Below are 14,690 nucleotides of genomic sequence, written 5' to 3'. Positions count from 1 at the left end.
GTATTTAAAATTAAGATTAACATTGCTTCTAAGTCCACAAAAAGCTTTAATTTCGTAGACAAATGCAGTTAGCAAAAATCCAAGTTTGGAACCATGTGAATAGCACGAGTACCTGACAGTAGGTGTAGGCGAAATACGTGGCTACCGTTGTGACTAGCCTTTTCAGCATGAACGTGAGCGGTTCCGAGATAAAATCTCGTCATCTTTGGGATCGCGCGAATTTTATATTCGATTTAAGAAAAAGGGTTTTTAAAAAACACACAGCAGTTGTTTGACCAGAAGGTTTCAGTCACAGACTAACTTTATTAATTGAATTTAGGTTTAATGAAAGCTTACAACTGTGTACATAATTGCTTATTCAACATATTATATTTCTTAATAATAAAAATGCTTATTTATTAAAATGCTTATTTTATTAAAATGCTTATTTATTAAAATGCTTATTTTATTAAAATACTTATTTTATTAAAATGTTTATTTTTGAGTTCGACGAAATATTGGGAAATCAACGGAAATGATATCATATTACTTTCCTGTTGTTTGACTTATTTGACTGATAAATTCTGCAAACTTATCATTTTCCTTTACATGTCTATGTGCATATGTAACTCGCGTGACTAAAATTTTGACAAAATATTATATATGAGTACATTTTTTGATAGAAAAAACTTTGATTCACTTTCCTAATTCCGAATTTAAAAATTTTGATAATGGTAATGCCACCTCACACAAGGCACAAAAGAGACATGGTAGTTGTAAATTTTATTGCAAGAACTGTTTCCCATAGCAGTTATTAGATGAGGAATTTTTTTTATTTCGCGGAAAAGATTTACATATATCTCAACGTTTATTTTTCCCGTTACTTGATAACTATTTTATAATTTATAATGGAAATATTTTTTCCTTTGCCCATTCGTCACGTTACGCAGTTGTAGTTCAGGTAGTCTGCAGGTTTGCAGATTTCTCCATTTCGTTTTGTTAGTTTGAAAAAAAGCTTTTTCTTCAGTCACCAAATGGCTCCCCGACTAGAATGTCATTTAGATCTAACGGGTACAATAAAAATAAAACTACATGTATAATACATACAAGCCAATCTATCAAAAGAAAATGCAACGAATTTAAAAACAATAAAATAACAATATAATTATCAAATGAAAACTAAATACACCAAAATAATTATAAAACCATCGATTCAAAACAAAAATGATGCAACACAATTTAAGAATTAAGACAATAGAAATTATAAAATGCTAGAGAGTGCCGTAATAACAGCAAATTAAAAACAGGGCTTTTGTAAGTGTGACAAGCTTGTGAGGGGAGGAAGGCAGAAAGCTGTCAAACGTGGCTTCTGCATTGTACATTTTTTAACTAACTTTTATTACTTCTAATGATGCAGGGCGAGAATCTTCATGAAGTTATAGTCCTGGTTATAAGTATTTGAATATAAATCCGCGTCGTTCCGGTAACACAGATCATACCATTATGTCACAGCCGAAACTCTTTCATGCGTACAACAATTTAAGTCAGTCAGTCGAGCGGAAATTTCTAAAAGTTTATGGCCGAAGTACCTCTCACAATTTGGTTTTCACAATACTGATGACCGATGCTGGTAATCTATTACCCTTGGATAGCTATCATGATTGAAAGAGATAAGATTACGACAAATTTCGTGAAAGAAAAAAGAAACGAACGAACAGCTGATCGCTGTGAGAAAATTTGTGCCGAAAATTTTAGCATTTTTTTGTTTTCCATTAAAGGTTGAGGAAAATTTGTGAAATTGTAATTCTATGTTCTATAATTTAATATAATAAATAACTGCAAACATTTTCCGGTTTAAATTTAAGTGCGTGCAACCTCTGTGGTTTAACTGAGTTTAATTTAAAATCGAATTCCATCTTAGTTGATTTTTATTATTCATGTTATTATTATTTTTCGACATTTTGCTCATAAAAAATTTCTCTCCTAAAATCTAAGATTATAAAATAATCCTAGATAACAACCATAGTTTTTGGCAAACAACCCTGTGTTTTCTATGTAATAGATCATTATTTTTACGCATGTAAAGAAAAAAGTCAAAGTAAATCTAAATACAATGGATGCCGGCAAAGATAACAGGTTTGTAGACAAATTATAATAAAATGTTTGTTAAGTATTATTAACTATGCATTCATATAACAGAAAAAGCGTGTGTCTTCTTATTACTTATTATAAAATGTAGTATCGAATTTCGCATGCGTATTACTGCTATAATTTTTTGAAGCCTCAGTAAACGTCGTTTACGGATTTCCTCCAACTGTTTAATATTACCAGCCAATTACACAATTAAATTAGCTATTCATTCTCATTGTTTTTTCTGCATATCGTTAATAATAATTAAACAAACTAAAAACAGCGAAATATTCCACCAAAATAATGTCTATGAAGAAAACCCCATCACAACAGTATTGACAGCTGATTGTTAATTTTAGAGGTAATCTGCCATATCTGAACGTACTTTTACTTATATATTTTCTTGTAATTATATTCATATTGTAATTAAAGTTTTTACTTTGTTAATATGATGTATAAATAAAGAACAAGCAAACATACATATATTGTACGAAGGTCGTCTCAACCGTCAACTGTTTGTATACGAATGGCGGTCGACAAATTGTAGTGATATCTTATGGTTCGCATACTCACCAACATAAACGTACGCCGTGTAGATGAATTCTCACCACGTCCCGTTCCGTAGTATCGTAGATGGTTGACGTGAGATTTTGGATTATTTCCCTAGAATCGTGTCAGCTGATTACTTTCTCACCGCACAGTGTTGTTAAACAGTACATTTCGAAATCATTTACAAAATAAACTTAGAAAAATTTTAATTTTTATTAAAATAACTCATAAGCAATGTTGAATAATGTTAATTATAGATAAATGAACTATTTGCATTTGGTGGTTTTTGACTTTGAAAATTGTTACTTATAGCTGTGTAGGATGTGTGTAAAAGTGTGTATGCAAAAATATCAATGGCAACATTGTGTCGATACAACTAAACACAAACACACACAAATCGATGTATTGTGTAAATATGTAACTAAAAGAACGCAGTAGTTTTCTACGGGAAAAGTTTTGCTTAATTTTGTTTATCCTACGGGTAACGGTAAGGGACTACGATACGTTGGTGAGTGTGAGCACCATTATGCCACGATAACCTTAAGCCGTAAACTCTGCGATTTATTGCATGAAGTCTGCGATGAGCGGTCTCCATTTGAATTATATCGCATAGGATGGTTCGCAGGCGCTCAACGTCCGCATGTCGAATCAGAGATTATAATCATAGATGACTAGATGTGAAACTCTTTTTCTCGTGAGAGCGCTGAAAAATGTGCATTTTTTATAACATTCGCCAATATTGCCACACCGGTAGAAACATGAATTGGGTATTTAAAAAAAAAACTGGGAATTTTTAGTTTCCACACCACCATTGAGGCTAGTATTTAGTGTGCGTTTGCCCAATAGCCTTATATCACTTTTAAACACCTACATATACCAAAAATAAGCACAATCCGGATGAAATATGTAGATAAATAAGCAAAATATTTAAAAATTTATATGTAAAAAAAATTATTTAAAACTGAAATACAAAAGCAATTTAATATTAATAAAGTAATGAACAAGAAAAACATAAGTTATAATTAAAAGCATTACATATTGCGATTTTTTAATTTAACACAGAAAGTGGGTAACAAAAAAAAATTCTCAAACAACGAACAGAATAAATTAAAGCAGATTACTTTTAAATTTTGTAAAATGTCTCAAACTAAAATTCAATTCCCTTACCTACTCTTTTCAACCATAGAATATTTACGTATATACAAATTTACATAAACCAACACGCAGTTTTCAATAAAATTACATTATGTACATAACACTAATTAAAAGTAGAAGTCGAAAAGGATATAACGAGCTTTGGAGTCTACAAACTCAATTCAATTCAAATCATTATCATTTAAATTGAAATAATTTTAAGATAAATAATTATAAATATTTCAACACGTCATTTCTACACTAAGCAAAAACGAACAGTTTTCGTCAGTTATTTTTGGCGTGTTTCTTCTGGCAGCCTGCCATTTCGCCTATCAGCTGTTCAAAATCCCATAATGTGTGAGTGCTACCAAGTTTTGAAACGTCCTCATGGGCGCGCTCTATCTCAAAATTAAAGAGTTTCCCATCTTATTATCTACGATTATAATTCGTTCATGAGTAGAGTTTGAGTATGCATATTCTGCTTTAGGAAAATCTTATCAACGGCAACCCTGGTTAACATTGCGATTACGAAAATAAATACACTTGCATTAAGTCATCCATTGCAATAGCAGATCTATAATTTCATAGAGTTTCGGAACTTAAATACAGAACTTAGAATTAATTACAAAGTAAGTACGATCATATTTATAATCATTGTGGTTCCATATTCTATTGTTAAAATATAGTTTCATCCCATTAGGGAAAACTCGGTGCGAATATATTTGACAAAGATATATGTGAACGTGTGTATGTATAATTCTATACCACAGTGAATGTTTTGCTAATCTGTATCGCGGCAATATCAGTAAGAATGCCTAAGTTCTATAAAGTTGACATTAATCGAACCGAGTGGGAAATACCACAACTTTATCAGCAATTGCAGCCAGTTGGTTCCGGAGCATACGGGCAAGTGTGTAAAGCTCTTGTCCAGGGCACAAATATGCATGTGGCCATTAAGAAACTGGCACGACCCTTTCAATCGGCCGTGCATGCCAAACGTACTTATCGCGAGCTGCGCTTACTGAAGCATATGGATCATGATAATGTCATTGGTTTATTGGATGTATTCCATCCCCATCCAGTGAATGTAACACTTGAAAACTTTCAACAGGTGTACTTAGTAACACATCTAATGGATGCCGATTTAAATAACATAATAAGAACACAACGACTATCAGATGATCACGTTCAGTTCCTGGTATATCAAATACTTCGAGGACTCAAGTATATTCATAGCGCAGGGATAATTCATCGTGATTTAAAGCCGTCCAATATTGCCGTAAATGAAGACTGTGAATTGCGAATTTTAGATTTTGGCTTAGCACGTCCAACAGAAAGTGAAATGACTGGGTATGTGGCAACAAGGTGGTATCGTGCACCGGAAATTATGTTAAATTGGATGCACTACAATCAGACCGTAGATATTTGGTCAGTCGGCTGTATTATGGCAGAATTACTTACAGGGCGCACTTTATTTCCCGGTACTGATCATATACATCAGTTAAATCTTATAATGGAAATACTGGGTACACCTCCTGATGATTTTATGAAAAAAATTTCTTCAGAGAGCGCACGTGGTTATATCAAGTCATTGCCCCCCATGAAGCGACGCAATTTTAAAGAAGTGTTTAAAGGTGCTAATCCACTAGCCATTGATTTGCTAGAGAAAATGTTGGAACTAGATTCGGAAAAACGCATTACTGCTGAGCAAGCGTTAGCCCACCCATATATGGAAAAGTATTCTGAACCAAGCGATGAGCAGACATCACCATTATATGATCAAAGTTTCGAGGATATGGATTTGTCAGTAGAGAAATGGAAGGAATTAGTGTTCAATGAAGTTATAAACTTTAAACCGCCGACTTCATTTACTCAAATACTACAGCAAATTAAATAAACGCGAGTTTAGAAAAAGTGGCTTTATAAACGCATTAATACAAAGCATCCATTTGTTATTTCAAAAATTATATGATGTGATATTTTTAGAGAGTTTACAGTTTTATGCCGCCTCTGTAGAGCATGACATGTGTACATGCCTGCCGAGTCGAAAATATATCATCTGCTGTTTCATGTGCACATTATGTATCGAAACCGGTACCAACCGAATGGTTGGTGTTCACCCCTCTAATAGGGTGGCCGTAAATTTCCAACTAAGTTGCATAAATTAGAAATGTTCATGTATTAAAGGTTAATGCATTAATGCGCTTATGAAGCCACCGACAGTGTACATATATACTTATATGCTCAAATCGTATTGAAAGCTAAATATCATATAAGCTTGTAATGAGGCAAATATAGGTTTTGTAAATGAAACCAAATGCGTTTAAGTATTCATATGTATTATAATTTGAAGTTGTTCAAAATAACTAATGTTTTAGTCAATTTGTATAAATATATACATATACAAAACTTGAATGTTTCAGTCCCAGTGCCTTATATGTTAAAACCAAAAGCAGATTATTGAAAATATATTTATATATACTACATACATATATGTTATAAAACGTACAAAAATATTCTAACATAAATCCTTTTATTGTATTCCTTAAAAGTTATTGTATGCTTAAAAGTTACAAAGGTATACTGTTTTTAATTTGTGAAGTCTTTTATTTATTGTTTTGTTATGAAATAAAAATATGTACCATCCAATTTCCGTGTGTTTTTTGTTATTTCAAATATTATAAATATTTTGATAAGAACAATACTTGATAAGAGTGTACCATGAACTGGTGAATTAAGTTCACTTATTTGTACCTCCATTTTTCTTTTGCTAAACTTAATGGCAAAGAATGGCATCGTCACGTATGCATGTACATTAGTGCTTTTTTTTCAAAAGCATTCCATTTTCAAAAGTATATTGGAAAGAAGATGCTGTATAACAAATGTACATTGAAGAATCGTAGGTACCTACGAAGGTATGTATATTTTGTTAAAAATATTCTGGAGGAGTCACGGAAAATTCCTCAAGAAAACTGCTCTGTGATAGTTTCAGTAAGCTCGTCGTAAGGATCTCATGGAGAGTCTTGGAAGAATCGTCCCCATTCGAAACTATTTCCTAGGCATTTCGAGGTTTTTTATGGGAAACATTAAGACAACTTTTTTAAGGTGAAGCAATCGTATGTATAAATTTATATATTTGTAATAACATAAAATTCACTTTTATAGATCAATTATAATAATTGGAATTTTGAAACAAATAACTTCCACATTGTTCTGGTTCACAGCTTCCCACATCATTGTGCCGCGTATCTAGGAAATAAGAAAAAGATATAAATGAAATAAATTTAGTAAATTTTACAGAAAGTCTCAGTTATGAAAATTGTCAGTGGCAGAATTCAAACTAAAGTATTAAGTATAGATTATTATTTACTAAATCCACAAAAACTATTTTTATTTAATTATTCACAGATATTAAATATAAATTGACATGCCACCTTCATAATTATTAACAAACTTGGAAATCATACATTCGGAAGAGTGTTGTTGACATAAACTTGGGCATCGTAGGATTTTCCATCGGTCTCGTCAATTAAGCAATGTTGGTTATCGTCGCAAAGATCTGGAGTAATGACAGCCTTCGTTTTAATAGCATTGAAGATCCAGCGTACACAATGTATTAGAAGAGAAATATTGTCCCCTAAATGAGTAGAGACAAATACGCAAATTAGTGCCCCTTGTTGGACAAAGTTTTTAAATATTTAAAAAATTACAATTTCTTATTATTTATCTTTTAAGGGCAATGTTTTTTAATAACTTGTGTTTTATGGTTAAAGTTTTACGAAGTTCAAAGGACTCCAGGGAATTCGCGGTCCATAAAAAAAAAGTTTTATATAATATATTCCCAATCCGTAATTAAAAAGCGAGATTACCCAGAGAAAACTTTTCTCCCGAAATCCGAGATTACAAAATAATTTCAGATTATAAATATACATTTTCCTGTACAACCCTGTGTTTTCGATAATTCATGATAATTATTATTGCAAATGTAAGGAGAAGCGTAAAAGTAAAAACTAAATAAAATGAATGCCGGCAAAGAAAAGAGTTTTGTAAACATAATTCTAATAAAATTTGTGTTCGATGTTATTAATTATGCATTCATATTACAGAAAAAAGGCTGTGCACATAGACGCTTTGGCCTGTTATTATTATAAAATGGAATATCGAAGGTGGCGTGCGTATTGTTGCCATAATTTGTTTGCAATATCTGGGATTTCCTCCAACTGTCTATTATTAGCAGTAAATTGCGGAATGAAATTAAAACTATCTAGCGTAAGTGCACTAGTCTGCCATCCAAGAAATTGTGGGGTCGAATCCCACATTAAGCACGGCCCTCCCACTTTTCCAAATTTACCTACTTTCCCAGGCAAAAAAACAATCTCATTCCTCAGCCCCAAAACCTTATCCTTCCATCCTTACTCCCGTACAATAGTCAGCGCATTATTTGCATTGTGGCTGCTAAAACAAGCAAAAAAAAAAAAAACAAAGAAAAAGACACAGTTGCACATTACATCAGTGGCGTCAGCAAGAGGAAGCGGGCAACCGTGGTAATAGCGCAGACATACCAAATTTAGTGAAGTCCGCAACCCTCTGTGCGACCCTTCTGGCAGAAAAATGTGAAACACAGATGACGCTCTAAACAATTAGAAGGTGTTGTTCCTAAGCAACAACCGGTGGGCATTCCCATTACTTAGGACTGGTAGCGGCAGGCTAATCAGAAATCAAAATAGATTAATGAAACCAACGCAAGACTGAGCCTTGTCGAGACCCTATGCTCCCGAGTTGAGTGAACAAGGAGAAAAAAAATACCAGTCTAACGGTTAGACGCGATAGAAGTGAAACCTTCCGTAAAACAAACTGAGAGAGAATGAGACGAAAGCAGCATTAGGAGCGGGATAATTAAAGGTTCATTATAATATTGCTATAAAGTTCATATTTTATTTTCTTCATTTTATTATTATTCATCCTCAATGTTTTCAATTTCAACAAATGATACGAGTGGCTTATGATAGCTAAAATATGGTACAAATGCTTTGGTTTCGATGTTGTCAACATATCTTTGTTTTTGATCGTGTTGTCGATTCAGTGCGATTGCTACACATTTTTAAATTGAATGTTGTGTTCAGAATGTCAATTAAAGGACAGCGGTTCCAATGCAAAATTTACGTTAAAATCGCCACTTAAAATCATTGGAACTTTATCGTAATCTTTTCTAAGTATCCGCGATACTTCTGGTGTATACTTTATTAAATTTTCGTGAATGAATTCCGTGATGCTATTTATTGATTGATTCGGTGAAATATAAATTGCCACAATTAAAACTGTTTTTCCATTGCTCAATCTGGTTTCGCATGCACATATTTCTCCCACTTTAGAGAGCTGAGCAGACAGTGATTCTAGTTGCTGTGCATTCAGATCTATCTGTGGAGTTACAATACGAGCACCGTCATTTTGATTGTGGTATATTGCAACACCGCCTGCAATTGCGGTAAATATTTAAAAATGAAAATATTTACGAATATAAAAATACGGACGCAATACAGCACACGCGGTTGCTATTATGAGCGTCGTAACGCGTATATTACACAGACGTACTAACATACACACAAACATTCGTAGGACGCTTGGTCTAAGCAAGTATTATGTAGTGTAGTATAGGTATACATAATGCCTTCTCGCTCACCGTGTCTCCGTAATACGCAGGCGCGCACACATACGTACTAGCATACATACAAACATACATACGTATGACGCTTGAACTAAACACCAAAACAAGTAATAGGCAGTGTAGTATACATACTACAATAATCACTATACTAGCGTGGCTCAGCAGTACGCAGCCACACACATATACGTATATCAACATATAACGCTTCGTAGTGTCGCTTTTTCATTTCATCGAGTCTCAAATCACTCCCAACGATTCTAAAGAAGTTTTCACTTCAAAATTGCTTTTATTTACCTTTTTTCATATCTTTATTAATAATTAAGCAAACCAAAACAATCAAATATTCGTCCAAACCAATTTCTATTACGAACAAATTTTCAAAACAGTCTTGACAGCTGATTGTTGATTTTGCAGCTAATCTGCCATATGTGAACGGATGGATTAATTTTTGTGGATTTATTGCTAATCACTGCATATGTGAACGTACTTTTAACAAATAAAAATCACGAAAGGGATTTCACAATTAAGTGCAAATAATCCGGCACCACGGCATTTGCAAATTACCATCACAACGTAACAACTAAATGTATATGCCAATTGTTGTTTTTTAAGAGCTTGAGAACTTAAAATGATAATGCAAAACAGAAATATTGTTGGAATGATTTTTTTATTATAATCTGATAGATATATTCCTGGCATTTATTTTGGTTTTTGAATATAATATCCAGCATATGTCCGTCGCGGCTACGAGTTACATGGTCTGATTACTTTTTCCAATAAATTTAAATGAGCCCAATCAGCCAAAACGCGACGCAAACGATGGCTTTTTCGCTTTAATTCTTGCACGAGCTGTATTTTTATGGGCACGTAAGCCAATATTCTTACGTAAAATTTAACGAGATTTTTAGTCACTTGAAACTTTCATTTTAAATATTATACTAAAATTCAACGAGCAATGAAACTACATATCCAGAAATTCTGGTTTAAAAATTTGAAAGTTTTGATGAAATACTGCACAAAGTTTGAAACTTTACGGATTAATGTTATGTAATGCATAAAGGACAGACATACATTTGTTTTTATATTTATGTGTATATAAATGAGGACTAGAGTGGCTTTAAATGAATATCAAATATAGTAAAAAGGATAATACATTGCAATCGCGTAAATTGCCAAAAAAATAATGCAAATTATTAACACTCACCGTTATCATCAAAAATCACATTTACCGTTACCGTTGAATTGCGAGCCATTTGACAAGGGATCGAAGAACAGCTTGATATATTAACATATAGCACATCATAAGTAGATCCTAGAAATAAAAAATGACTAAGTGTATGTACATATGTATATGTAAGTACGTATAGTACATATATAAAATGTTGTAGCGGTTGTATGCGCAGCTGGGTATGCTACAAATATTAACACTTACATATATTTTACCATTCACTTGTAAGAATAATAAAAACTTTTAAAATAAAATGTTAATTTTGCCATGTTATGTTAAGATAACATTACATGTGCTAACTTTACATTGAATTTTTGACTCCTTTCACATATCTTCGATTCGCCACTTCTCTGGTGAAAAATTTACAAAAATTAGTTTGCTTATTCTGTCAAATTCGCTCAGAGCCGAATAACAGTATATTAAAGAGCACACCTCTAAAAATTTGTTCACAATGAGCAAATCGGACAGAGATTTGACGTATACCAACAACACTTTGAGGTCCTGTAAAAAATGGGAAAAATTCAAAATAAATTACCCATAATAACAGAAAAGACGTTGCTTTAGTATTGGTTGCTGTATTTTCTTTATGTGCTTTATTTTTTAGTTTATATACAGAGCTCGCGCAAGTAACGTTTTTACTGTGACATCTCTTCGACGAGAAGTATTCATTATGGGGCTATATACAATGAGAAGGGCGAAAACAACGAATTTTCCAAAATTTTTTCGGAGAAAGCTTTTGAATTTATTGATCTAAAAATTTGTACGCACATTATGTTATCTTTTAACTGTATTTTAAGACTTAGTATTAGTAAACTAAGACGGTCGCCGTAGCTGAATGGGTTGGTGTGTGACTACCATTCGGAATTCACAGAGAGAACGTAGGTTAGAATCTCGGTGAAACACCAAAATTAAGAAAAACATTTTTCTAATAGCGGTCGCCCCTCGGCAGGCAATGGCAAACCTCCGAGTGTACTTCTGCCATGAAAAAGCTCCTCATAAAAATATATATATGCCGTTCGGAGTCGGCTTGAATCTGTAGGTCCCTCCATTTGTGGAACAACATCAAGACGCATGTCAAAAATAGGAGGAGGAGCTCGGCCCAACACCAAAAAGGGTGTACGTGCCAATTATATATACAGTATTGGCCAAAACTAAAGCACTTCCTAATGGCATTTCAAATAATGCTAAATCTCTCAATCAAACATCTTGAAATATGGCATATACATATGTCTAATAAGTATTTATAAAATATAATACCAAATATACAGCGTTTTGGTTATACTGAAAAAAAAATTGAAATGTTCATATTATATATTATAAAAACTGAATGGTCAAAACTAAAGCACCCCACATTTTTTTTTCTTAACTACGGCTTTGTTTTGTTGCTTTTAAGTTAATTTCTCTTCCTAACGGTATTTAAAGCTGAGTCAAAGTTCGTTAGAATGATTTGTGCAAAACACGCGCGGATTTAGTAGGACAAAACATTTCATAGGGGAAATCAGCAAATATGGCCAGAAATGCGTATTAAAATGAATTTAAAAATAAAATAATAAGTGATTAGCAAAGTGGTTTATCGCGACACAAAATTAGTGAGAAATATTCAATAAATAGAAGTGTAATATCGCGACTTATAAAAAAATTTGAACAAACGGGTTCTATTTCTGCAATCCATTGTGGAGGAAGGCCACGAAAGACTAGACGACAATACGACTCCACGATTAAAAGAAAAACTCAGAGTGATCCCACAGTCTCTTCTGAACAAATAAAAATTGATGTAAGTTTGCCGGTAAGTTCTAGAACGATCAGAACACGAGCAGTGGAGGCCGGATTTTTCAGTCGACGACCTGCTAAAAAGCCATTTATTTCCGCCAAAAACAAAAAAGCGAGACTCGAGTTTGCGAAATTGCATATTAATTGGACAGTTCAAAAATGGAAAACTGTATTATTCTCTGATGAATCCAAATATAATTTGAAACATTCAGATGGAATAAGGCGAGTAAGAAGGTCAAGGCAACAGCGACTAAATCCGAAGTATTCTATCGGAACTACCAAGTATGGTGGGGGGAACATTTTGGTCTGGGGTCTCCCGATCTCAATCCCATTCAGAATTTGTGGGAGATTGTAAATTCGAAAATTAATAGGGAAAATTGCACCACAAAGGAAGCCCTGTTTCAAGCGGTTAAAGAAGCCTGGTACAACATTTCTCCGGAAATTATTAGTAACCTAATATCTTCTATGCCAAAAAGATGTTCTGAAGTTATCAAAAATAATGGGTTTAGTACAAAATACTGAAGAATAAAAACAATTATTTTCGCTTTTAATGGGGGGTGCTTTAGTTTTGTCCACACAAGTTTTGAATAATATTAATATTTTTTAATTTAATTTTTAATATAAGAAATGTTGAAAATTTTTTGTTATGTTTTTTAATCACCAAGATAATAAGAAGAAACAAGGTGTAAAAGTAAGTAATATTCGATGTGATTTTATTGAGTTATTTGACATTATTTGAAATGCCATTAGGGGGGTGCTTTAGTTTTGGCCAATACTGTATATATAATTGGATTCTCTGAAATTAAAAAATCAAACAGATTCCGTTAAAGTAATGTTAAATCTAATAATTAATTGAATGAATAAGCAAAATCATTTTTTTTTTACAAAATGTCGGTTTCTCAAAAAAAAAAAAATCGATTTTTGACCAAAATTTCGGCCTTAAATTGTTTATAGAAAAAAAAACTATCGGGGAGAAAAAATCTTCTATAAATTACTAAAAAATATATTTAAGAAGCTCGTGTTAAAATTTGAGACTAATCGATTTAGCCGTTTTTGAGTAATGTTGGTCACCGACTTTGAAAACACCATTTTGAGAAAAACGCGTTTAAAGTTTGCCTTGTACTTTCAAGCACTCTGAACGCCCTTTTAAATTTGCGTGTAACTTCGCAAATATTCACCGGAACGATAATAAATTTTCTGTGAGTATTCTTAAATATGCATACCTATGTATTTGCATTAAGAAAATAAAATTACAAAAAATCGATTTTTTCTCCACTTTAAATTCTAACTGTATATAACCCTTTAGGTTAGGCGTATCAATCCAAAGTATAGTTATAAGTACTACGAGGTGTTACTATTAATTAGCAAGACTTATGTATGTTGCTATAGAAAACATAAGCATGTGACATACGGAAGCTGTTTAGAGTCAGGTCTTATCTTTCGAATGCAGTACCTCTCGCTTTTTATATAAATCTATTATAGGTCAGGTTATATATATAGACTATATAAAATAGGTCAGGACAATACGCCGAATCTGGCATCATGCAACATTAAGAAGCTTGTGTCAAAAAAATGGCACGCGCCCAACAAAAGATTCGCCTGAAACTTTGTGTGGATAGAAGAAGAATATATTTTTCTAGCGACAAGTTAAGTACCTCTCCAATTATACACGAAAAACTAGTGTCTAATTTATTGTTTTGGATTTAATTTATTATCTTAATATGTATAGGTGCATAGTCTGGAGAATACGGCGGATGCCAAAGAACCTCCCACTCGAGCTCTTGGAGTGCGGCCTTGACGATTTGTGCAAAATGAGGCCTGGTGTTGTCATGAAAGAGTATGGTTTGACCATGTCGATCAGGTATTTTCAGTCGAATAGCTTAATTCACGCGTTGTAGCTGGGCAATGTAGAGCTCATTGCTGACCGTGGCAGTATTTTCTTGTATTTCCCAGTGCACCACGCCCTTCCAGTCCCATCAAACACATACTCGTATCATGGATGAAGATCCGGCTTGACTCTCGGCTTTGGCGTATCTCTTGGAGCCACCTAATCCTTTCTTTGCTTCATATTGATGTATAGGCACCATTTCTCATTCCCCGTGACGATTCGGAATGAGAGCGATTGAGAATCGTTTTATGATTGCAGTTCATTTTTTCCGTTAATTCACGCCTGGTTTGGCGACCGTTCTTTACCGAATTCAGAAGACCTTCTCTGCGGGACATGTCATTGATGTC

General features: G+C 33.3%; 2 protein-coding genes across 3 annotated transcripts in view; one reads left to right on the top strand and one right to left on the bottom strand.

The window, feature by feature from the left end:
* Positions 1–4,251: 4,251 nt before the first annotated feature.
* On the top strand, positions 4,252–6,230 carry LOC129235439 (mitogen-activated protein kinase p38a). 2 transcript variants are annotated; one of them, XM_054869273.1, is made up of 2 exons: positions 4,252–4,421; positions 4,493–6,230. In XM_054869273.1, the coding sequence occupies exon 2, from the start codon at positions 4,604–4,606 to the stop codon at positions 5,687–5,689; it is 1,086 nt and encodes a 361-aa protein (XP_054725248.1). In that variant the 5' UTR covers positions 4,252–4,421; positions 4,493–4,603; the 3' UTR covers positions 5,690–6,230. The 2 variants fall into 2 exon arrangements, with proteins under 2 accessions (XP_054725248.1, XP_054725247.1); XM_054869272.1 differs by having other exon boundaries at positions 4,479–6,230.
* Positions 6,231–6,894: 664 nt separating this feature from the next.
* The window catches only part of LOC129235440 (NPC intracellular cholesterol transporter 2), a 39,006-nt gene continuing 31,210 nt past the window's right edge, over positions 6,895–14,690 (bottom strand). Inside the window, exons 2-4 of the mRNA XM_054869274.1 lie at positions 10,662–10,769; positions 7,260–7,429; positions 6,895–7,041 (exon numbers count right to left, since the gene is read on the bottom strand). Coding sequence (XP_054725249.1) covers positions 6,952–7,041; positions 7,260–7,429; positions 10,662–10,769 — 368 coding nt within the window. The 3' untranslated portion in view covers positions 6,895–6,951. The remainder of the gene's footprint in view (positions 7,042–7,259; positions 7,430–10,661; positions 10,770–14,690) is intronic.

The sequence above is a fragment of the Anastrepha obliqua genome, chromosome 1, assembly GCF_027943255.1.
Source record: "Anastrepha obliqua isolate idAnaObli1 chromosome 1, idAnaObli1_1.0, whole genome shotgun sequence".
Taxonomy (NCBI): domain Eukaryota; kingdom Metazoa; phylum Arthropoda; class Insecta; order Diptera; family Tephritidae; genus Anastrepha; species Anastrepha obliqua.
This window is presented reverse-complemented; position numbering and strand designations above follow the sequence as displayed.